Consider the following 26,476-nt stretch of genomic DNA (forward strand, 5'->3'; position numbering starts at 1 on the left):
AAGGTCAAACATTGGGACCTGCGCAAGGAGGTCCAATAAAGGTCAGCTTTATTTGAATGAAGGGAAAGTTTCTGATGGCCCTGCAATGAACCCAACAGTTGTGTACTAATAGGCACCAGAATGTTTGAGTTCAGTAAATTAAAGATTAAGGATTGCAACCATAAATGCACAGGCCCCGTAGCAAGCTCGTTAAGGAGCTTAATGAGTCATTAATGGGTGGGCATTCCCTGTTCCCTTCCCCTGCTTTCCCTTTGAACATTCAAAACTGACCCAGAAGGGTCAGGATTCCAAAACCACCTATGGAACAGCGACCCCACTTTGTCCCAAATCTGCAACCATTTGAAAATTAGGCCCCAGTTTCCTCAGCACCAACCAGGAATTGAACAGTGGAGTCTTCCATGGTGTGAATGACTCAAAGTGGGGTTTTATATTTGCTCACTGTGCCATTTAGGTTTGCCAAACTCATTCCTGGGATGAAGGGATTATCCTACAAGGAAATATTAAATAGACCAGCCCTTTATTCTCTGGAGTTTAGCTGAATGACAGGTGAGCTCATTCAAACATACAGGGCTCGACAAGGTAGATGCGGGAAGGGTATTTCCCTTGGTTAGGCATCAAAACCAGGGCATAGCCTCAGAATAAGGGACAGACTGCAGTGAGGAGGAATTTCTTCACTCAGAGGGTTGTGAATCTTTGGAATTCTCTACCTCAGAGAGTTGTGGAGGCTCATTCATTGAGTATCGGCGATGGAGATGTGCTGAGCAGACACACAAAAGATGACTCTCCTCCCAGAACCTCAAAATAAGGCACTTTTAACCCAAAATAGCCCACTAAACCTTGGGGGGGGGGGGGGGGGGTGTTCCTCCAACACCACGACTATGAAAGAAACATCCCAAGCAACAACAACCAGGGGACTGTCCGTCATGGTTAGTGTTGTGGTGCCCTGGAAGGGACACTCCTGATATTAGTAAACATGGCAGGCCCCAGACAGACCAATGCACCCATAATGGGGACAGGACACTTACTTTGCCTCCCCAAGATAATTGCCGATTCTTTGGTGAACCTCTAGCGAAGGGTAGGGAATTGTGCTAAGAATGAGGTGCAGAAACAGGGGTATGAGCATGTTGTTGCAATAGGAAGGAACATGCAGGCAGATAGGTTACTCCTAGATTCCTTGGTCTGGGGATAATACTGGGTTCAGATCCCATGATTTCTGGTGGGGAGTTGGGGGGGGGGGGCATAAAGAGGTGAGACTGGAAATCCAGGGATGCCTCCTTCTACCTTATCAACAGGAACACAGAGCCTGAAAGAACAGGTTATGAAAGACCCATTAAGAGAGGCCCAGGAGATGCCTGGACGATGTAGCAGGGTTGAAAAATTGATGCAGTCCTCTTCTGTGTGACTGGAAACGGAGAAGAGGAAAATGGTTCTAGTTTCAAGATTTCGAAGCTACTTACTCAAAATCTAGACCACCTGACTCACCCATTGGAGGTTAAATGTTGAGTGTGATAGTGGGACGATTCTGCACCGACTATCCCATGCAAAATTGAAAAAGCAACAATACCTTCATGACATGGAATAATCTGACTATAAATGAGGGTTGGCCAGGGATGAGAGCTGTGTGGAAGTGCCAAGAAGCTTGGATAAAATAAAAATAAAAGAATTGGATGAAAGGAAACTAGTAAGGGCTTAGCTGCCTCGGGGAGGGGGGTGGGCAGGGGGATGGTGCGAATTAGCTTTACAGCATACAAACATGTTTTACTGAAACAAAATGGAGAACAATAGAGGATAGAATTGTAGATGATATAGAAGACAGAAGTTCAAAATGGAGACATAAGAATGCATGCCGCATTTACATGCTAAAAGACTTCCAAGAATGTGTTGTTTAGATAGGATAAGCTAAAAAAGGATAACAGATATATCGGTTAGGGTTAGCTCTGTGCTGCAGGAGAAGGACAGCTAATGAGCAAGTAAGCTCATAACCATGATAATCATGAAAGAGAAGTTCTCCCGAAAGCAGGATTCTACGACAGAAGCTATTATTTGAGAATCTCAAGGTCAACACTGAATCCGAAGAAAGGCTTCCCAAAATCAAGATACAACTCATGTATGGTAATTATCTGCTGTATTTGGCTCATAGAGATAAAACTAATGGGATGTTGTTTTGGGACAAGGGACATTCTCAGAGTTTAGGATTGTAGATAGATGTGGAACGGGGTTAATTGAAGTGTGTGTGGCCATGAAGAATTGAACAAACGAATGTGATATAAAATAGGATTATTAGCTAGAATAATGTAGATGTGAGCCAGTCTGATAGTAGTGAGCTCACAAACAAAGGACAAAGGGATTCGGAAAGCATGGCCAGGAAGCGGGGAGGGGAGCCTCGTGGAGGATGGGGAAAAGGATGCTGGGTAACAAGAGGCCCAGGGTTGAGGAATGCGAAGTGAGCCAATCAAATTATATGGCCAGGTCAGGAGGTGTATAGGATGGCCTATGGGAATCTTGTATGTGAAACCTGATGCCATTTGAATGATATTTGCAGAGATTTCTTTGTCTTCGATTTCACTTGGTTCTGGGGCTTCAGAAGACTGCCTGTGTGTTCTGAATCTCTGTGGACTGAGTCAGTCTTGCAAGTTGGTTAAAAATAAATAATATTATACCTACAAATCTATCTCGAGTTTTATTGAGGCCAGACTGACGGGTAAAGAACTTAATATTGTCAGCCATTATTGTCATTAAGTGTACCTTTGTTTTGGTATGCATTTTTTACAAATTAATAAATATCTTTTATATGAATGACTACAGAAAGTATACCCTCACATCTAACCTCAATAGGGTTCTTAACAGGGACTAATACACCAACAGATTGGGGAGCTGTGGCAGGTAATATGCAGAGGCATCGACAGATTAGGGGGCATTAACAGATTGGGAATTTATTATAATTCGAAAAACCAGATCCAAGAGGAAAACCATTTTTTTTCTGCAGTGTTGTGTGATCTGGAATTGATTTCCTGAAAGAGTGTTGGAGGCAGATTCAATAGTTACTTTGAAAAGTTAGATAAGTACTTGAAGAGAAAATAAATTGCAGGGCTCCTGGGGAAGAGCAAAGAAATGGGACTAACAGAACAGCTCTTGGAAAGAATCAGCACAGCTGGCACGATGGACCAAATGGCCTCCAGCTGTGCTGTATCATTCTATGATTCCATGATTAGTAAATAGATCTATCACTCATACGCAGGTAATAAAGAGGCTGCAGTGAAAGCTGTCAACTTACTTTCAATCTGAGGATTCAGGAACAGACAGAAGTAAAGAAACAAACACTGAAAAAGACGTGGAAACAGAGATTGTGAAGATTATGATCAAAGCAAAATATCCAAACACTGAGGGAGAATTCAGAATGTTCAATTCACCTAAACAGCACGTCAATCGGGACTTGTGGAAGGAAACCGGAGCACCCTGAGGAAATCCACGCAGACACGGGAGAACGTGCAGACTCCGCACAGACAGTGGCCCAAACCGGGAATCGATCCCGGGTCAGTTTGGTGTTTTTCAGTTTGGTGTTTTTCCCTTTGATGGAATAGATGCTGGATAATTGAGCACGACAATTGCGCAGCTAATAACTGAGTCATTCTGATGTCCTATTCGTTTAAGTCAAGTCAATGTTCAAAATATGAAAGGCTGGTGGATTCCATTAGCCATGTGATCCTCCATATCCAGTTTCCCCTGTCTGTGTCCCATTGAGGTTGATGACTTCATGTCCAAGCACAAAAAGGAAAACATCTATCCCTTATTTCCACCAAAAGTAGGTAATCTCAGCCAGTGGCGGCCACGCGAAGTGCCCGAGAAAAAGCAAAGCTTTAAAAAAAAATCAGGTAGGTGCCCCACTCCCCGCTGACCCTTTCTGAAATGTGTGGTTTGTGTAGCCATGAGGGGGAAAGGTTCAGACTTGACTTTTCCACAACTTTGCCCCTTTACACCAGGATAGCAGTTCAAGTAATTATCAATACAATGCTTTTTGTATCTTCTTCCAGCTAGACTTTCTCTTCAAGGTTAATGCAGATATGCGGAGAAGAGTTTAACTAATTGGAGTATGAATTCTTCTGATGCCGGTTTCACAGAAAAATAACAAGAACTAATTGTGATAGGGGCTTGTTTTGATTCTTTCAAGTGCAGTCAAATATAAATTAATAATTGAAGCATTTTGTAAACAGATAAATTATGCAGGAAAATTGTAGCGGATCACCAAGGGTTCAACAACTTATTGGTATCACATTGGCGGACATTACAGACAGCTCTGCTTTCTCCATTCTTTAATTAAATAAGAGGTAAATAGTTCCCTTGGTGGCTCCATTGCTCAGTGAATTGCTCAGCTTTAGAGGCCAGGGAGGCCTCAGGCTCAATCTTTCCTGGCAGCTAATCTCAGCCACAATGTGGTGGACTCTTAACGACCCTCTGAAACGACCCAGCGCGCCAATCAGTTCAGGATTAATTAAAGATGGCCTTGTTACCGAGGTGCCACATCCCACAAAAGAATAAAGAAAAGAAAAACTGGAGATGTTAAAGCACTCTCTGAGTAAGAGCAAGAGAGTCAATGAACGTATCAAGCAGACATCTTACTCTGAATCACTCTCCAGTTGCTTGTACTCCATAGTAAATGATAGGCTGTTCAGCTCCTCAAGACTATTCTGTCATTCATGGATTCTCTGTCACTTAATTTCACTGACCTGCTTTGATTCCACAGACCATATTGCACCCGATCAAACGGCCAAGTCTCACCCAACTCATGACGTGACAAGGTCGTTAAATCTCGCAAGAGGCCTCTCACAAGATTTGCGATGCTCCGAATGCCTCGCAAGATCGAACGGGATCACGGGAGACGTCGCAATCGGGATCATGCTCTCGCTGGGCGAGATCCAGATTAACAATGGTTCATTTAAATATGTCTACGCCCGATTATCCCGAGGACTGGGAGCAAACACACCCATGCCTGGGAAACCTCGCCATGGCGTTGTTTAACACTGGTTGTGGACCAGGTGTAACGGCACCAGGGGAGGTCTCCCAGGCCATTGGAGGCCCCGGGTTGTCAGGCTCTGGGTGGGGTGGTCTCCTGGCAATCCTGTTGCCATCTGGAATCCTGGCAGGGGCACTGCCAGGGTGTCTGGGTGACATTGCCATGCTGGCAGGGGCACTGCCAGGGTGCCTGGGTGCCAGGTTTCCTATGCCAGGAATCAGGCATCGGGGTGCCCTGCCCTTAAGAGGGCAGGTGGGGGGGGGGGGGGGCTTGAGGACTCCCTAACAGATAAGTTGGATGGATCCGGATGCCGTGGTGAGGTAGCTGAGGTGGTTGAGCAATCAGGCGGCATTTAATGGCACCTAGATCTCTTCCTGCACTGACGATCAGGTAGTGACTCATGCTGGGCAGTAACCCAGCATGAGTTACTCATTCGGCTGAAGAGGTAGGGGGGAGAATTGAGGGAAGGAAGGAGCAAGGAGATGAGAAATGGCAACAGTGAAGAGCACCACAGAACCGTAACTCACATTTTCAAACGCTTTTCGTTCAGCATTAAGATCACTCCAATTACAACCAGGGAGAACACAGCGAGTAGAGTTCCTAGCACAATGCCCAGAATGTTCTCTGTAAAACAAAAAGACATTTCAAAATTACTCCATTTGTGCCTCCTCAAAATGTTAACAAACACTAAGGCAAAACATTGTGGTGTTTTCCCCCCTGATTTGTACTGGTAACAAGATGGCTCATTTATGCCTAAACACTTAAGAGGGAAATAGTTGGATCTTTTCCATTTTTATGAGTTTGGGGCAAGTGTACGGGCAGTGTGAGGGAGGTGTTCTGTGAGGGGGTGGGGTTGCATGGGTGGATGTTCCATGTGGAATGGGAGTGACTGTGTGTGTGGGGGGGTGTGGGGGGGGGGGGGGTCTGTGGCGGCGGGGAGGGTGGAGATCCGTGGGGAAATGCAGCAGTGGTGTCGGCAATGGGGGAAGTTTGCGCGCGGGGGATGGGAGGGAGCTTCTTTTTTTTTTTAAATCGGGGCGTCCTATTGAAAACCAAAGTTGCTGACGGGGCAGGCTCATTCAGAGTCTGGAGTTCCACCTCTCCACTCTTCCTGAGTTTCCATTACCCTCTTTTGAACATGGTAAACTTGGTGCCATGGTGGCTTGTAGTCACTCGCCCAAGTGACTATTCGTAGTGTACGAGCTTGAAGGAAGTGACAACCATGGTGTCATCACCCCTTGCGCCAGATGTGGCCACCAATCAGTGACCAAACAGATATATGCCAGAATGCAGTACCAGAGAGCGCTCATTAATTTAAACTCTGGGTAAGTTTTCTCTTCCTTGCCCGGGAGACAGTGATGCCAATTACAGTGACCCTCCCCCCTCCCACACTCACCAGCCCGGCAGCTCACTGATGAACCCCTTGATTGTTTTTTCAGTTCAGTCCTATTCCCCCGTGGTACATTTAGCCCAATCAGAGCTCTACCAAGAAAACAAAATTCACAAACATACCACAAACAAAATCAAGTTGAAATTTCCATACAACTTTCAGTACTCTCAGTGCCAATGTGTTGATCTGTTTGCGATTTTACTGCACTCTCTGCACATGCGGGAGCACTGCTGTTTTCATGATCGCTGCCTCATTCCATGCTGGTAAAGAATCTAATTTATTCTGCTTTACGATGTGATGTGGGCCTTTGAAATGCTCTAATAATATTCTGGAGATTTGCCAATACAGGTTCAATCATATTCTCCAATAAATAAAACATGTTTCCACCAGATAGGTTTTAGAATCTTAAATGAGGCCCTACCCTGTAATTTCTAACTATGTTCTTTAGGTGGAGTTTCATGTCTGTCGGATACAAAGGAGGGGTAAAAATGACAGAATTGTCATCAATCTCACATGCAGAAAGTGAATTATTGTCTCTGATCTGCATATGTGGTACATTATCTTGTCATCATGACATCCTGCGATGTTTCCTATTTGAAGAGCCATCACTTCAGTTGGACCTTCCTGAGTCAAGGGGGTCCCACGCCGTCCCCAAAACTCCAGTTGCAGATTAGGTAACTGCATAGATGGGCAACCAATTTCTACCCCAGTAAAGTCACCCAGTAAGGGGGCGACATGGTGGCTCAGTGGTTAGCACTGCTGCCTCACAGCGCCAGGCACCAGGATTCGATTCCACCCTTGGGTTACTGTCTATGTGGAGTTTTCACGTTCTCACCGTATCTACATGGGTTTCCTCCGGGAGCTCCAGTTTCCCCCCAGTCTAAAGATGTGGAGGTTAGGTGTATTGGCCATGCTAGATTTTCCCTCAATGTCCAGGGATGTGCAGCTTAGGTGGCGTTTCAGGGTTACAAGGAGAGAGCGGGGCGGGGAGAGGTTGCGCATAACTAGGGTGCTCATTCGGAGGGTCAGTGTATACACGATGGGCCAAATGGCCTCCTTCTGCACTGTAGGAATACTGTGGATCAATCTGCAAAGGATTGAATTACCGGGTAATATGTGTTTTGGTTGCTTTGGCAAAGGAAGAAATGTTCGTCGGGACACTGATTGTCTTTCAATGGTGCAACAGGATCTTCTGCATCTACCTGATCCAACAGATAGGAAGGGCTTCACCTTAAATGTCGACTGAAAGACCTCACTCTGAACAATGCCTGCCTCTCCAACTAATGAGACTTCACTCTGAACAATGCCTGTCTCTCCAACCAATAGGGGCTGGTTTAGCACACTGGGCTAAATCACTGGGCTTTTAAAGCAGACCAAAGCAGTCCAGCAGCACGGTTCAATTCCCGTACCAGCCTTCCCGAACAGGTGCCAGAATGTGGCGACTAAGGGCTTTTCACAGTAACTTCATTTGAAGCCTACTTGTGACAATAAGCGATTTTCATTTCATTTTCATTTCAATACAGAATGAGGCGCCCCCCCTCCAATTCAAGGGGAAAAAAACTGCAGCATTTTTGGAAGGGCCTGGAGGCTGTTAGTCAGCAGTTGTGTCAAGCCTACTGTGTGCTAACTGCTCATACATAGACAGCAGTTTGTAAAGGTCTGTATCTGCTTACCAAGAGCCCGTGAAGGCAGTTCCCTATGGTTGTTGCCAGGCAGCTATGCCAAAACTCTGCATTTATGGTTGGTGGCATCATGGTGGGTGTTGCTAATTAGGCTCTCTCTGCATGTCTCCCTCTCTGGCATACTGAATTCTGCCAATATGGCTCTCCTTGTAGCTGGTTTCCCAAGCTTGCCTTCTTTCCTGCAGTGCCACTTAAAGTGCGGAACACCACGAAAATTCACTGACTTAGAGATCAACTTGGAAGTTGCAAGGTCATAACATCGTCCCATTCCAGGTCCCAGCTGGCAGACAGCAATGCTAATAGCTCTGACAACTTCCCCAAATTTCCAATTGTCCATCAGCAGGTGAGCCCAGGGGTGTTTTATGAGCAGCAGGATCCTATTAGTTACTGATGAAGAATAGTGAGTAAGAACAACAGTACAGTTTTTCAGCTTCAATACTGTGATCTGTGCTGAGTTAGCCAACCAGAGGAATAGTTGGGACAATATGATTTGGGGTCAATATCAACATGGCCTCCGGGTGTTCATTAAGAAACGCTCAAAGAGGTGGACAGTTGGGCTTCAGCCGGGGACAGAGTTGAGCATGCAGTCAATCATCTACATTCACATATGACGAACGATAACCTGGACAATACACTGAAAATGAAACTGATGCCAAAGATGTGCACCAGAGCAGGAGTCAACACTCAGGAGTGGAAGCAAAGAAAGAGTAATCCAAAAGCAAAATACTGCGGATACTGAAAATCTCAAATAAAAATAGGAAAAGCACACTACTGTGTGTGTGGAGTTTGCACATTCTCCCCGTGTTTGCGTGGGTTTCGCCCCCGCAACCCAAAGATGTGCAGGGTAGGTGAATTGGCCATGCTAAATTGCCCCTTAATTGGAAATAAAATGAATTGGGCACTCTAAATATTTTTTTTAAGAAGAAAAAATAGGAAAAGCTGAAAATACACTATTCTGAAGAACGGTCACAGGCCTGATATATTAACTCTCCAAAAATGCGACAGCACAGTATGTCCACCATTTTCTGTTTTTATTGAGGATAATATAGTGTGAGTGTGTTTATGAGGGAATGCTCTCACCAGATATACAGAAGGTAGGTTCTCCTGACCACTGGCCTGTTGGCAGACACGTCCGTGTGGCCGATCCTGAAAGCACGTGGCCCTGATTGCAAGTAAAATTTACCAATGCTCCAATCAAGTAGAAGTTCCCTTTCTTTTTCCCATTCTTGGGGTCTTCCAGAAACCCACAGGAGGTCACTGAAGAAGAAAAAGAAAATCAAAAGGTGATTTGGTCAATGATGTGAAATCCAATACTCGGAAACACAAAGAAGCGTTAGAAGACAATGAAATCCTTTCTGTCACAGGAAGTCCTTCATTTGTTGGGAAAGTCTTTGTGTGATAGGACTCTCAGCAACAAACCTTTCATCGAACCCTGACAGCTTCAGGAAACCAAGATTTATGAGTCCTTCCTCCCGAGCATTGATCTGAAAAGTGCTTCAAAAACCTGCAACAGAAGCTGTATTTAAAACTCTGAACCTTTAGATCACTGATTCAAGGCACACAAATCACATATTCCTGTGGGATTTCATAGCACTAGGTCAGGGAGGATTAAGAGTATCGGTGATTCCGGCAAGCAACCCATTTTTCACGAAGCTTGTCTGAATCCAAGTCACCAAACATTATCATTTTGTGTCTCCGTGATCTTCCTGCTGCATTCAACATGGCCACTCTCTCACCCCACTGCCAACGTTCCAAATTGCAAGTGATTGAAAGAGAAGAAGTTGGGGTGCAATTGGGAAAGGGCAGGCAAATGCGACTGTTTGGATTGCTCTTTTCAAAGATCTGGCACAGCCATGACGGTTAAATGACCTGCGGTAAGTTCCTAGCTTTAGTCACTTCCAAGTCTGACACCTCCTGCCCACGCTGCCAAGTTCCACCTTACATAAACTCCAGCTACCGCCCACACCTTGTCCTGCAGATCCACCATCCATATCCTTAGCATCCCCATTAGTTCACCATTCTTGTTTTAATTGAAGATTCTTTCCACCGCCTTGTCCCACCAAACTCTTTGCAACTCACGCAAAGCCAATATCCCAGATCACACCCTACTGTCTTCTACCTGAGATCTTCTGTCTACTTCCCTGCTCCACTCTTCAACTGTCAGTGCCTCATGTGCACACTTTAACATCATCTCCCCCACATTCTGTCTTCTTTCCTCCATTACAGAGGCCCCACTCAAACATAATGACCCTTCCCGCCAGTGGGATCTGACAGTCCTGCCAATGTCAATCCCACCCCCCCAACGCAGTGGGTTTCCCAGCAGTGGGGGAGGACGGCGAGCCAAGCAAATTGCCATTGACTCTGACGGGATTGACAGATCCCGCCGGTGGAAAATCCCAGCCACCTTTAACCCTGCCTTCCAGCCATCAGTTCAGTCTCCTCTCCAACTGGATCATGGTTCAGTCCCCACTCAAGAGAGCTGATAGTCCAGGTGACATTTCAATTCAGTATTGATGTATAACTGCATTAGTGGAGGCAGTATCTTTCAGGTGAGATGTGTCCCATCTGTCTGCTTCGCTGAATCGAAGGGAATACCATCATGCCATGTGATGATGAGCAGGGGTTCTCCTGAGCAACATTGTTTCCCTAACAAAAGCAACCAAAAGCAGATTATATGGTCCATTGATTTGTTTGCTCTTTGCAAACCTTTGCCTACCCAAATTGGATGCTGCATTTGTGTACATAACAATAATAACTATACTGCGGCAGTAATTCACTGACTGTAAAGCACTTTTGGGATCACCTGCAGCATACGGTACTATATAAATTCACTTCTTGTTGATGTCTGTTTCTCTTCTGTGAAAGGCCTTGGAACATTTACACTGTTAGTGGTTCAATATAAATAGTTGTTCCCATCATTGTTCCGTCCCAGTTACTCATGTTCCCAGTATTGCCTTCCATTTCAGAGCCTTAAATCAACAACAACAACAACTTATAATTATAACCTTTTATCCTGCAAATACCCAAGTATCTGCCTATTGTTTGGAACAGTATTTATACTGTTCTTCTTTCTAGTTGTTTAAAATATGACATTAAACCTATCTACTGCCTCCTTGTGAAAGCAATTAGTAATTTTAAACTCTTGACCTCTACAATTGCCCGGTTCTGCCATGGAAAGGGTGTCTCTGCCTGGACTGTGTGTGATTCCGATGGTTCTACATACTTTTGACTTGTTTTTGTGAAGTTGAATTTCTCGGCGTTCTTTATTAACGATCATGCTGAACTACCAGACAGTTTAGAATCGGGTGTCAAATCATTGGCCCCAAATCCTGTCAGCCCTGACACAGTCTGAACAACTTATTTGCACCGATGTTACTTTTATTCGCTGCCCTGTCCTGTTTGAGTTTTATGTACCTGGTAAGTTCTGGAAATGCATGGTTTTCGCACTGTTGTCATGTTGGCAGCAAAATCCGAAATCAAAGTAATCGAGATCAGTCAGTCTGAAGAAGCAACTGAGGTAAATGCAAATTAAAGGGCCTAAAGATTGGACTGCAAGGGACTCTCAATGGTGCATAGCCATACAGTCCACAAAAGGCAAAAGAATAGGCCAAAAAGTTTTGTGGTCCAACAATTTTTTTTAAAGTTTGTTTATTATTATTTTGACAAACAATGCAATGGAATGACAAAAATGATACAGCACAACAAGCAAAATAAAAGGCTCCACATACATGAAGACAGAGGAGGACAGAACAGCAGTATAAGTAACTCAATACAATCATCAGACAGAACGGTAGCACAGTGGTTAGCACAGTTGCTTCACAGCTTCAGGGTCCCAGGCTCACTTCCCGGCTTAGGTCATTGTTTGTGTGGAGTCTGCACATTCTCCCCATGTCTGCATGGGTTTCCTCCGGGTGCTCCAGTTTCCTTCCACAGTCCAAAGATGTGCAAGTTAGGTGGATTGGCCATGCTAAATTGCCCTTAGTGTCTAAAAGAAAGTTAGGGGGGGTTACGGGGATAGAGTGGAGGAGTGGGCTTAAGTAGGGTGCTCTTTCCAAGGGCTGGTGCAGACTTGATGGGCCGAATGGCCTCCTTCTGCACTGTAAATTCTATGATTCTATGATAACTTGATGCCTCTATGAGCCAACGAGAGAACAAGGGATAAACAGGATAAGGCCATGAAAACATGGTAAAATGGTGCACACCATTCCACGCAGCGATTGCTCACAGATACCACCAGAGTTCAGGATAAAAGTTTCATGCCATGTTCGGGCATGCACCAATATACATCTCCCTCCACTCCAGCAGCGCCAGAGGTACCAATGACACACTGCAACTTCCTCTCCTTGGATACCAGACCCATCTTCACCCATGCAGCAACCAATCACGGATTCTTTATACCCACCCTTGAAAAAAGGAAATATATGATGATAATACACGAGAACCCCCAGATCTAAATGGGAGTTACACATATATCACACAACTCAACATAACCTCAGTCTCGGGCCCAGTACAGAACCAACATCATTCCATACATTTATACATAGAGGACCGGCAGTAACATGTTCAGATTATGATCAGTGTCGTCAACACCTCACAAGTAAAACAAGAAAGGAGAACTAAAACTGGCAGGAGTGGATCACAGGACAACAAAGGATCAGGACCCCACCACGGGTCCATATTCACCTGAGGTACACCAATCCCCCATTAATGAAGAAGAGAACAAGCTGCTCATTCAAACAAGAACAGGATATCAATGAAGGTACAGGACTCGGCTCCACCCATGTCCATGTGCACAGAAGAAGCAAACCCAACCCCTCAGGATGTCCCTAATAAGTTCCTTCAAGAAGGAACATTCCAACAGCAGGGGCAGCATGGCGGTTAGCATAAATGCTTCACAGCTCCAGGGTCCCAGGTTCGATTCCCGGCTGGGTCACTGTCTGTGTGGAGTCTGCACGTCCTCCCCGTGTGTGCGTGGGTTTCCTCCGGGTGCTCCGGTTTCCTCCCACAGTCCAAAGATGTTCGGGTTAGGTGGATTGGCCATGCTAAATTGCCCGTAGTATCCTAATAAAATTAAGGTTAAGGGGGGGGGGGGGGGGGTTGTTGGGTTACAGATATAGGGTGGATACGTGGGTTTGAGTAGGGTGATCATGGCTCGGCACAACATTGAGGGCCGAAGGGCCTGGCCTGTTCTGTGCTGTACTGTTCTATGTTCTATAACACACAGCAATCATTACCCCCAGGACCTCAAGGTCCTGACAGTTAATAGCTTAGTGCACTCCATCAAGTGCACAACTCCCACTTCTGTCATCACAGGTTGACGATCCCAGTGCACAAGGATAGAATTTTTTTATTATTCTTTCATGGGATGAGGTCGTCACTGGTTGAGCCAGAATTTGTTGCCCCATCTAAATGAAATGAAAATCACTTATTGTTACCAGTAGGCTTCAAATGAAGTTACTGTGAAAAGCCCCTAGTCGCCACATTCCAGCACCTGTTCGGGGAGGCCAGTACGGAAATTGAACCCGCGCTGCTGGCCTGCCTTGGTCTGCTTTAAAAGCCAGCTATTTAGCGCTGTGCTAAACCAGCCCTCTCTAATTTCTCTTGAACTGAGTGGTTTGTTAGGCCATTTGAAAGGATATTTAAGAGTCAACCACTTTGCTATGGGTCTGGAGTCACATGTAGGTCAGATCAAATAAGGACGGAAGATTTCCTTCCCCAAAGCCCAGATGGGTTTTTACGACAATGAATAAAGGTTTCATGGTCATCATTAGGCTTTTAATTCCAGATTTTTATTGAACTCAAATTTCCGTGTAGCCGAACCAAATTTCATGATGGGAAATTTGGTCAAGTAAAGAAATATTCAGCTCAATCTACAATAAAAAATGCACAATGATGGAAACCACAGGTGTCTGGACACAAGACCTATCGTGGTGAGCCCCAAGAAAGGTCATAATCTTGAGATAGGATGGGGACTCTGGAGCGAAGCACTGCATAGGGTCAACTCCACCTCTACGTGCGCAAGGCTCAGCCTGACGCAGCTAAAAGTGGTACATAGAGCCCACCTAACAAGAACCCGTAATGAGTAGGTTCTTCCCGGAGGTGGAGGATAGATGTGAACGGTGCCAAGTAGGCCCGGCCAACCACGCCCACATGTTCTGGTCTTGCCCAGACTGGTGGAGTACTGGACAGCCTTCTTTGAGGCAATGTCCAAAGTGATGGGAGTGAGGGTGGAGCCATGCCCGAAAGTGGCGGTCTTCGGGGTCTCGGACCAGCCAGATCTATTCCTAGGGAGGAGGGTGGACGCCCTTGCCTTTGCCTCCCTGATCGCCCGCCGTAGAATCCTGTTTGGCTGGCGGTCAGCAGCACCGCCCAGAGCTGCGGACTGGCTGTCCGACCTCTCGGAATCTCTCCAAATGGAGAAAATCAAATTCTCCATCCGAGGGTCGGTCGACGGCTTCCACAGAACGTGGGAGCCATTCACGCGACTGTTCCGGGACCTGTTTGTGGCCAACGAACAAGATGAAGAATAGCCAGGTAGCCAAGAATCAGGGGAACTTAGTCAAGAATCAAGGGAGGGTAGCCAAGGCATGAAAGGGAGAGAGGGACTGGGAGGGAGGGCGGGAGGGGGGGGGGGCAGCTAAACCTGAAGAAAGAAAGGCGAACCACAGGGAGGTTGGGGGGAGGGGGGAGACAGCTGAACTTGAGGAGGGAGGGGTGAACCGTGGAGGGAGGGGGGACAGGAGAGGCGAACCAGCGGGATGGGGCGGGGGGCAGGGAAACGGGAGCCGGAAGGAAGGCACGGGGTGCCAAAACGTGCATGACATCTCCAGGAGCAGGGAACGAGGAGGTTGGGGATGGAGGACGGGAAGGGCAGCGGAGGCGAGCGGGGGACGGCGGCGAGAACCGTCCGGGAGAGGCGGGCGACAGCGGCACGCGACCCGGCCAGGTGTCGCACACTGTGGTTATCTCCCCGGCACCCAAATGTATATTTGCCCCCCCCCCCCCAGTCCCCGCCACCCCTGCCCCCCCTTCCCCCCACCCCACCCCCCTGCAAACAGTTGCGTACTTACGTGGTGTAAATAATTCGGCCAGATGCACAGAGCTGCCGCTGTCGAGCTGGTGCACAGTACCCCACCAGTTAGTCTATTTCATATTTTATTGTATTCTATGTTGGGGTGTGCCCTTCTCTTCTAAATATGTGTGTATATATATAGATATATGTTTCTTATTCTGTGTACTTAATGGTAATTATACCTTGTTCAAAAACCCAATAAAAACATTTATAAAAAAAAAAGAAAGGTCATAATCAAAAGATAGCAATTTCATAGCGAAAAGAAGAAACAAACGTTGGAGCTAGACAACCAAAGACAGTCACAGACCTGAGCAAGAGGGTCATCTAACCTTTGTGGTTACAAAGGGCTGTTAAGGTGGGATACTGCATAGGAAACTGATGTGTCCTATTTTCCAAACCTTTGGGAAGAATGACCTCAGCCACATGAGGGTTCCACACAAATGTCATTGAACATTCTAGAAGGGTAGGAATAGTACAAAGGTATGGGAGATCAAAGTTTCAGGAGCAAAAACCCTGGGAATAACCAGCGCAGAAGACAACCTCGAGTCAATGACTCGGAGATCAGTGAAGCACCCCCGGAGAAGAGCCAGGCCAGCTGTTCTGCTACAGTGATACTTGAGTTTGATTTGTGATTTGAGTAACGTTTATTAGTACATTGAGTTATTGTGTGACATTCAGTGAGTTAAAGAGTCCGGGTGACAAAGTAGTCTGTGTGATATTTGCCCTTAGTGTTGGGTGGGGTTGCTGGGTTATGGGGATAGGGTGGAGGTGTGCGGTTGGGTAGGGTGCTCTTTCCAAGAGCCGGTGCAGACTCGATGGGCCGAATGGCCTCCTTTTGCACTGTCAATTCTGTGAAATCTATGAAAGCTATATTTAGCGAGTTTAAAGTCTGTGTGACGTATTAATTTAAATAAAGAGTCTTTAAGTGAATATTATCAATCTTGTGTAGTTTGTGTGGCATGTCAGTTGTGAACCCTCAAGGAGTAGGGGACAACACCCGGGTCCACAGAGCATTAGCCTCGGTCTCTGGATTACTTAGTCTAGTGACAATACCACTACACCACTGTCTCCCATGAACATGGAAAGGATATAAAAGTGAAATCATAAAAGGATTTGATAGAGTAGCCATGGAGAAGATGGTTTCACTCAAGGGGAATCCAAAATTAGATATCATAAATATAAGGGGCAGGATTCTCCGTTCCCGTGTCGACATCTTAATCGGCGATCGGATCCCTTCCGACGCTCAAATGGGGGGAGCACCCGTTTGCCGTCGGTTTTCTATTCTCCGCCCCTTCTGAAATGGCATCATCGCGTCACGTGCCACACGGCATTGGAACAGTGTTGGTGCGTCATTGGAAGGCCCTCCCCGATGCTACGCCCCCAAGGGTCTTGTTCCTGACAGCACGGGGGACATGCGGTCTCAGCAGTTGGGAACTCGGCGTGGCAGCCGCGAACTGGTCCAGCGCCTCCACATTCGGCTAGGTGCCATTCTGCTGGCCGGATGGGGGAGGCCTCTGCAAGGGCTGGAGGGACTGGTGGGGGGTGGCCAGGGGTTGGCCAGCGGGGCAGTATTTGGCAGGTCAGGTAGGCACACGGCCGGTACCATGTTGTATGGCGTGACCGCAGCAGGTCGTCGCCGTGCGCATGCACAGCCACGGACCTGGCCATTCTGCAGCCGTTTATATCATGGGAGCCGGGGATTTTACCCAGTGTGGCTGCTAGCCCCTCACCGGTCCCAGGATCAGTGAGGGTTCGGTGCCAATTTTGGCATCGTAAAACGCCACAGTTCCCACGCCAGCATCAGCACTTAACCGCAAAATCAAAGAATCCAGCCCAAGATGGCTATTAATAAATCCAATAAAGAATTCTGCAGAATGGTCTTAACCTAGAGAAGACTGAGAATGTGGAATGTGCTACAACATAGAGAAGGTGAGGCAATAGCATGCAAGTGTTGAAGGGGAAGGGAGAAAAGCGCACGAGAAAGGAATAAAAAGAGATGCTGATAGGATTAGATAATAGGATTGAGCAGTCATACTGAATGGTCAGTTTCTCTGCTTTGAATTTTCTCATTTTATATCGATAGTTAACAGATAGAACAGTTACATATCTCACCTGGCTCAAGGCTTTCAATCAATGTAACGTAGCTTTCATAGGAGACTTTTGTTGCATTTCCCACTTTCAGGCTCTTGGTTACAAGAGTATCAAATCGGCAAAATTTATTCTCCTTACACATGGCCAGCATTTCAGCATACAATGGATCTTCAGGGTTGTCCGACACATGGAAAATAGGAGTGAAGTCCAGGTCATGCTTGGGAGCGTGTAAGTAACTGTCCAGCAAGAACTGGCTGTCGTAAGTGAAGAGAGAGCTTTGATTTTCAATCGCCCCTGTCAAAGGAAACATTGAAGTAATGAAGCCAGTACTCATTAAAGGCCACCAGAGAGTGACAAATTTACAGAATCAAAAGCTGTTGCAAAAGGTTCAGAACAAAAAATATTAGCTGCCCCTATCTGAGGAGTCTAGAGAAAGGTCTATTCTGGCTGCTGAAGAGATCACAGAATCCCTACAGTGCAGAAGGAGGCCATTTGGCCTGTCGAGTCTGCACCAGCCCTTGGAAAGAGCACCCTGCTTACGCCCACCACTCAAAGCTATCCCCGTAACCCTACTTCACCATTTCTGGACACTAAAGGGCAACTTAGCATGGTCAATCCACCTAACCTGCACACCTTTGGACCGCGGGAGAAAACCGGAGCACCCGGAGAAAACCCTCACAGACACGAGGAGGAAGTGCTAGCAGTCACCTGAGGCCGGAATTGAACTCTGGTCCCTGGGGCTGTAAGGCAGCAGTGCTAACCAGTGTGCCTCCCCAATTCATGGAGTTTGAGATAAATCTCAAGGCAGGACTGAAGACAGGATTAGAAACCATGAGCATTAAAGCACAAATGGTTCCACATTTCAGAAGTGCTGGGAAAATCTCAGCCAAGATTGGAGCAATGGGCGTTTTCAATAGAAGTCTTGGATTAATACTGAGTAATAGTGACCACACCTTAAAGCTCTAAAATATAAAGCATGATCCCTAATTCCCTAAGGTGTATGTGTAGACACAGTGTAAAGACCAGTAGCTTTCCATAAGTTTCAATCAAGGAATTCTGTGGCCATTTCAGATTAAGTTGAAATTTATACAGGAAATATTGGATTCCCGGCTGGGTCATTGTCTGTGCGGAGTCTACACGTTCTCCCCGTGTGTGTGTGGGTTTGCTCCGGGTGCTCCAGTTTCCTCCCACAGTCCAAAGGTGTGCAGCTTAGGTGGATTGGCCATGATAAATTGCCCTTAGTGTCCAAAATTGCTCTTAGCGTTGGTTGAGTGGGGTTACTGGGTTATGGGGATAGGGTGGTGTGGGCTTGGTTAGGGTGCTCTTTCCAAGAGCTGGTGCAGACTCGATGGGCCAAATGGCCTCCTTCTGCACTGTAAATTCTATGAAAAGTGCTAAATTAAGAGGGAATAGCATTGCAGAGGAATTGGATTATAAATTCCAGCAATGTGGAGGTAGCACGTATCAAATCACGGGGGCTGAGACAGGCCTACATAGATACATAGATATATACATAGAAGATAGGAGCAGGAGGAGGCCCTTTGAACCGGCTCCGCCATTGATCATGATCATGGCTGATCATCCAACTCAATAGCCTAATCCTGCTTTCTCCCCGTAACCTTTGATCTCATTCACCCCAAGTGCTATATCTAGCCGCCTCCTGAATATATTCAATGTTTTAGCCTAAAATTGAGCCTCATGTGAGGTTATCCATTTTGGTAGGAATAACAGCAAAAGATAAATGATAAAATGATAAAATATTAAAACATGCTGCTGTGCAGAGGGACCTGGGTGTGCTGGTGCATGAGTCGCAAAAAGTTGGTTTACAGGTGCAATAGGTGATTAAATGGCGTATGGAATTTTGTCCTTCATTGCTAGACGGATGGAGATGTGTAGAGGAGATTCACTCGGTTAATCCCAGAGCTGAGGGGGTTGGATTACGAGGAGAGGTTGAGTAGACTGGGACTGTACTCGTTGGAATTTCGAAAGATGCGGGGGTGATCTTATAGAAACATATATAATTATGAAGGGAATAGATAGGATAGATGCGGGCAGGTTGTTTCCACTGGCGGGTGAAACCAAAACTAGGGGGCATAGCCTCAAAATATGGGGAAGTAGATTTAGGACTGAGTTTAGGAGGAACTTCTTCACCAAAGGGTTATGAATCTATGGAATTCCCTGCCCAGTGAAGCAGTTGAGGCTCCTTCATTAAATGTTTTCAAGATAAAGATTGATAGTTTTTGGAGAATAAAGGAATAAAGGGTTACGGTGTTTGGGCCGCAAAGTAGAGCTGAGTCCACAAAAGATCAGCCATGATCTAATTGAATGGCAGAGTAGACTCAAAGGGCCAGATGGCCTACTCCTGCTCCTAGTTCTTATGTTCTTATGTCATTAGGAAGCCTGTCAGCACCAGTTGTGTCTCCACAGGGGGCCTTATCCATTTGAAGACTGGAATATTGGGTCACTTGCCTCATTGGCAGCAGCCCATAAGTAACTCCCTGGAGATGGGGGAAGTGGGTGGAATGGCAATCAGGGCATTGCAGAGTCAGGGAAGCGATCCCGATTTCCACAGCTGTGTTTTAACTTTTGCCATTTGTTGGCAACCAGTGCTCAGGCTGCAGTGGCCAGTGAAGAATCCAAAGCAGAGCAGGACCTGACACTCACCCCACTCTGCAAAATCTAATTTCTGAAATGGGACCGAGAGAAGGCATTAAGCTCCTCCCTTAAAATTGCAAAGAGCTGAATGCTTGTTTTGGGCGAGCTTCAGGAATGGCAGAGAACATCCAAGCCCATTTTTGCAGAGATCTCGGAGGGTTGTAGGAGGCGAGGGCAATAATGTGCAGAGAGGCCAAGGAGAAGAGAATTTTAAAGTGTGACTGGAGCAAGACCCAATGTAGGTGACGAGGACAGGTGCGATGGCTGAACGTGACTTAGTGCGAGTTAGGATACGGAGAGTTTTGAACGAACGTTGCAAGATGGGAGGTGGGCCAGAAGGGAATTACAATGGTTGAGTCTGGAGGAAATAAAACCATGATGAGCCAAATTGGCTGAGGCAAGGGTGGTGACAGGTGACATTGACAGAGATTGAATTTGGTGGTTTTGGTTTATGGAAAAGTTGATTTTAGACATTCAGCTCATAGTTGAACAGGACATGGACGTTGTGCTAGAATCAGTGAATGGAAAGTGTGACGGGGACATGAAGCCATTGGGGGAGATTTTGCGGTGTCATTAATAGTGACAAGCCCCGCATTTGCATTATTAGACATTGGTGCAGTCCAACATCTGGAGTGCACACCTGTAGTGTAAATCTGGAAGTTTCAGTGGGCCACCATCACTGCCCCCGAGGCCTTGCAACTTCTTTTGCCATGGTGCAGATTTAAAAGGCTGGTTGGAACACGTCTGAAATTCAGCCTATTGTCAACTGATAATGAAGTACTCACACTGATCATTTTAGCCCTGCCTTATTTCCAGGTGTTAAGGAGCCTCCTCTCAATTTGCGAAAACCTCTCAAGGAGGCCAACACCAGAAAGTAAGAAGTCTTACAACACCAGGTTAATGTCCAACAGGTTTGTTTCAAACACTAGCTTTCGGAGCACTGCTCCTTCCTCAGGTGAAGGAAGGAGCAGTGCTCCGAAAGCTAGTGTTTGAAACAAACCTGTTGGACTTTAACCTGGTGTTGTAAGACTTCTTACTGTGCTCACCCCAGTCCAACGCTGGCATCTCCACATCGTGAACATCAGAAAGGATCTTTTAAATGTTAAAATAGATTCGATGAAATAAATCTGAGATAACATTAATCTGACATTTGAAATGTTTTAAGAAGATTTACCAGACCTTTACGTTGTTTTAATGCAAATAACATTTTTTATAATCAGATAAATTTTGTCAAAAGGTCAACGTGCAGACTTTGAGAAAGATTTGGTAAATCTTGTTAAAATTCCAATTATTTTGTAGACTGATAAATCTTGTTAAAAGTAAAACCCCATGACTTTCCAGTCTGATACATCAATCTTTTTAAATATTTCAATATCTAAACTTTTTTCTTCAATGATTTCACCGATGTCCTTAAAATATGTTAAAATGTATTAAAACTCAGCTTCTTGCCATGGAGTCACGGTGCGTAGATCTGTAGTGAGATTCAAGGTCAGTGGTGAGCGCTGTTGCTCTGAATTCTAGCCTCAGGCAACAATCCTTCAGATGTTTAGTCAGAGGAAATTTTGGCTGGTGTCGAACAAGCAACGTGACAAATCAGAAGCAGCAGTTGGTGCCCCCTCCCCCCGCCACCCTATCCAACATACATGTGGAATACAACATTGGGCGGAATGCCGGTCCTTCCTGCCAGCAATATATCCCGGTCCCACCGAAGCCATCCCCCTGGTAGATCCCCCGGTGACGGAATGGGCGAGTCACGCAAAACGCCGCCAACATCAGCAGGACCAGAAGATCCCGCCGATGGCCAATGGCGAGATGCCGCCGCCGCCGGAAAACACGCCACAGGGAAACGAACAGAAAATCCCACCCATCATGTTATCGGTGGTGCTGGCTGCTTTGAAAGTGAGGATGTGGTACCACAGGAGAGGGAACCATTTACAATATTAACTAGCGTGAGAGCCAGAGTACAGATGCGAGTCCCGAGCTGGAGAAGAGGGAGATCTTGGAGGAAGTTGGCATGTTAGCCAAGAGGAAGAAGAGAGAAGCAGTACATAGAATATACAGTATAGAAGGAGGCCATTCAGCCCATCGAGCCTGCACCGGCCCTTGGAAAGAGCACCCCACCCAAGCCCACACCTCCACCCATCCCCATAACCCAGGAACCCCACCCACCTTTTTGGACACTAAGGGCATTTTAGCATGGCCAATCCACCTAACCTGCACATCTTTGGACTGTGGGAGGAAACCAGAGCACCCGGAGGAAACCCACGCAGGCATGGGGAGAACGTGCAGACTCCGCACAGACAGTGACTCAAGCCGGGAATCGAACCTAGGACCCTGGAGCTGTGAAACAACTGTGCTAACCACTATGCTACCATGCTGCAGTAGAGTCAGTTGATCAGATGGTTGCAATCTTAGTGAACTGCTTACATCTATTGTTTGAACTGAAGATGGAGGGAGTAACAGGGAGACGTTTAGTTGGTATTGGGAAGAGAAACTGAGTTTTCAAGGTGATCCTGGAATCGTGAGACGTTTTGGCAGAAAAGAGCAGGACTCAATTGTTGTGTTTTGCCAATTTGTTGTATATTTTATATCTCTGATTTATCTTGTTGCAATGCAGAAATTACACTAGCTTAAAGTCGGCAACAGTTTTATTTACAATGCTTTAAAATAACTGCAATCACAAATTGTTTGCTCCCATGCCTATCCCAGCTCTAGCTTATAGGTCTTTCCATTTACTTTAGCTCTGAAGCATCACCTAGACTTAATTAAACAAGCATAGTGAGCTTAGATCCATTACCAGGCTAACATAGTCAATGACAGATCAACTAAACCAGTGAACCCTACACCAATCATACGGGGAAGCATGTTAGAATCATAGAAAGGAGACAGCACAGAATGAGGCCATTCAGGTCATCTTGTCCATGCCAGTTGTCCCTTCCAATCCCATCTTCCTGCACTCAGTCCAAAGCCCTGTAGCTGAGAGCACTTAAGGTGCAGATCAAAGTACTTTTTAAAAGTTAAGGGTCTCTGCCTCCACCACCAACACGGGCAGCGAATTCCAGACGCCCACTACCCTCTGCGTAAAAGCGTTCTTCCTCATGTCCCCTCCACACCTTCTGCCTCTTATCTTGAATCTATGTCCCCGGTTCTATAATTCTCCACCAAGGGAAACAATTTTAAATTGTCCACCCCATCTCTCCCCTCATAATTTTGTACACCTCAATTAAGTCACCCCTCAGCCTTCTTTGTTGCAAGGAAAATAACCCCAACCTATCCAATCTCTCCTCGTAGCTGCACTTTTCTAGCCCTGGCAACATTCTTGTTGCACTCTCTCCAGAGTAATTACATCCTTCCTGTAATGTGGCGACCAGAAGGCACACAATACTCCAGTTATGGCCTCACCAGTGTTTTATACAATTTCAACATTATATCTTTACTTTTATATTCTATACCACTGCCAATGAAGGAGAGCATTTCTTGCGCCTTCTTAACAACCTTGTCTACTTGAACTACTGCATTTAGGGACCTGCATACTTTCTCTCACTTTGTCTACCCCTCTTAGTATATTCCCATTTATTGTGTACTCCCTACAACTGTTTGACCTCCCTAAATGCATGGCCTCACACGTCTCTCGTGTTAAATTCTATTGGCCACTTTATCGACCACTTTACCAATCCATCTATATCCTTTTGCAGGTTATAGAAACCTCTACACTGTCCATCACTTGGCCAATTTCTGTGTCATTTGCAAATTTAACAATCATGTTCCCCACGTTCATATCCAAATTGTCAATATATAACACAAACTGTAAGGGTCCAAATCCGAGCCCTGTGGAACACCACTTGAAACAACTTTCCAATTGCACGGGCGGCCATCGACAATTACCATTTGTTTCCTGTTACTAAGCCAACTTTTTATCCAGTTTTCCACATTGCCCTGTATCCCATGGGCTTTCGCTTTCATGATCCATCTGCCATGAGGAACATTGTCAAATGCCTTGCTAAAATCCATGTACACCACATCCACTGCACTACCTTCATCAAGCCTTCTTGTCACTTCCTCAAAGTTTTCAATCAAATTTGTGAGACAAGACCTTCCTTTAATAAATCCATCCCTGACTAGTCCATGCCTTTCTATGTGACAGTTAATCCTATCTCTCAGGATTTATTCTACTAATTTGCCCACCATTGACGTAAGACTCTGGCCTACAATTGTTCGGCATTTCCTTCAATCTGTTTTTAAACAATGGTACACACTTGAATTTCTCCAGTCCTCTGGTACCACCCCTGTGTCTAGTGAGGATCGGAAAATCATCCTCAGAGCATCTGCTATCTCCTTCCTGACCTCCTTCAGCAGGCTGTCAAACAATCCATCTGACCCTGGCGACTTATCAACTTTCAAGGATTCCAACCTATCCGAGTACTTCCTCTTTCTCTTTATGATTATCCCATCAGTATCTCACAGTGTTCCTCCTGGACTACTGTATCATCCATTTCCTTTTTAAACACAGAGACAAAATATTAATTTAAACCCTTCCCACAGCATCTGCATCTGCACACAAGTTCCCTTCTTCATCTCTGGCAATACTAGCCAGTCCACCACAGCCAAACCCTTCTCATTTCTACAAAATGTGCCTTCCCCCAGATCAAAATGTTTACTCCAGCTTTATCTCTGTCCTTTTCCATGGTAATACTACATCAAACTGAATTGTGATCACTATCCCCGATATGGTCACCAACTGACACTTCACACACTTTCCCGCCTTCTTTCCCCAAGACTAGAATTGCATCTCCTCTCATTCAACAATCTATTGCAACAACCTATTGTCTTGTCATGCTAGCTTTGTTCATTAAATTGGGCATCAAAAGATTAAAGCTGGGTGCGGATTGATATAAAATGTCGTACGGCAAAATATATTTCTACATGTGGCTCAAAGGTGAGAGGGAACGTCACTGGAGGCCTTCTACTCACAGCTGGCACCCATTTTGTACAGCATTTCCTGGCTGGCATCAGCAGACAGAACGGAGCCATTTTTGTAGGTGAAGTCATCATCTGGATCGTTATTCATCACTCCAAAGAGACCCTCCGTCTGGTTCACAAATGTCTCCGGCAAAAGAACCATGATGCTCAAGATTGTGCCCCGAGCCCGCATCTCCACACCAGCTCCAGAAGCAAACATGACAGTAACATTCTGCGGGTTGGCGGAATACACAAAAACACCTGGGAGAGGACAAACAGCCAATTAAATACTCCTTGACATCACACTATGCTCATGTGGTGTACTTACCTGAAAAGATGGATCATTAGAATGAGAAAAATAAACTTGCATTTAATTAGCACTTCTGATGTTCTCAGGCCTTGACCGCCAATTTAGGACTATTTAAAGTGTCGCCCATGTTGTAATTTTGTAAAGCTAGTGGCCAATTTGGGCATAGCAAAGTTCCGCACACGGAAATCGTTAACAACCGGATAATCTATTTCGCAATGTCGTTTGAGGGGTAAATATTGGCCAGGGTCCTGGCAGAACTCACATTGTCTTCTTTAAAATAGGGCCACAGAATTGAATATGTTCCAGAGAGGGCAGGTGAAATCGTGATATGTGTCTCAACTGAAATATGGCAGCGGCAACAGTGCAGCACGTCCCTCAGCACAGCGCTGGAGTGTCCAACATCTTGGTAACCAAGTGCTCGGAGGACGACTTGAACCAGGTGAGAGTGTTGCCAACTGAAGCACAGTTGATGGGTTCAATGTTGCCAGCTTGGAGACCTCACAAAGTAGCTGGGAGCACTCAGATCATCTGAGCCCTCATCATTTCGACAGGAAACTCACCTTTAAGATCCATCCAGTTCTGTTCATCGAAGGGAACAAACCCATGGTTGAGCAGCACCTCCAAGCTTCCATTACTGGAATGGTTTGAAACACGGACTTCAATCACATCGGAGTCACCTTCCTGCATCGCAACAGCAGTGAGCCCAGTTGCATTTTCATGTTTTCCTGTAAGAAGAGAGTGCGACTAATTGCCAATCAATTTTGCTCTGACGTAACTCTGAACAATATAAAAATTGCAGCTATAAATCTAAGAGAGGTCTACTGTCAAGCTTGTAATAGAATTCACAGTCCAGCCTGAATGGTGATTGTGCTGATAGCTACTGTGTTTATAACTGTTCACAGTTACATAGCCCATTCTTATAGTACCATATTTTCCCAGTGTTATAATCTCTATAACTGTCAACCTCAATTGTGCTAAATTCTCATCACCATAATGCAATAATTAGACACTGTAATTTGCCATCATCAACCTGTTATAATTCCATAATTTACCTGGCTAACTGCTGGAATCAATTTGCACATAGCATTGGCCCCAAAACAGCAGTGAGAATAAATCTGCCTTTGGTGCTATTTGGTGAGGAAAGAATCCTGACATGGCAACCTAGGAGAAGTCCTTGCCCCACTTCAAACACTGTGGAACCTGCCACACATTCACTGCTTTAATTGCACATACTCGGTATTTATGACGTTTACTGTATCTGCACTGCATCTTCTTCCCGTACCAGCCTCCCCGAACAGGTGCCGGA

At 45.8% G+C, this 26,476-nt stretch overlaps 1 protein-coding gene across 1 annotated transcript in view; it reads right to left on the bottom strand.

Moving 5' to 3' along the window:
- susd2 (sushi domain containing 2) overlaps positions 1-26,476 on the bottom strand; it is a 123,992-nt gene that overhangs the window by 14,375 nt on the left and 83,141 nt on the right. Inside the window, exons 12-16 of the mRNA XM_038791464.1 lie at positions 25,731-25,895; positions 24,873-25,121; positions 17,268-17,540; positions 9,164-9,340; positions 5,539-5,635 (exon numbers count right to left, since the gene is read on the bottom strand). Coding sequence (XP_038647392.1) covers positions 5,539-5,635; positions 9,164-9,340; positions 17,268-17,540; positions 24,873-25,121; positions 25,731-25,895 — 961 coding nt within the window. The remainder of the gene's footprint in view (positions 1-5,538; positions 5,636-9,163; positions 9,341-17,267; positions 17,541-24,872; positions 25,122-25,730; positions 25,896-26,476) is intronic.

This window comes from Scyliorhinus canicula, chromosome 1, assembly GCF_902713615.1.
Source record: "Scyliorhinus canicula chromosome 1, sScyCan1.1, whole genome shotgun sequence".
Classification (NCBI taxonomy): domain Eukaryota; kingdom Metazoa; phylum Chordata; class Chondrichthyes; order Carcharhiniformes; family Scyliorhinidae; genus Scyliorhinus; species Scyliorhinus canicula.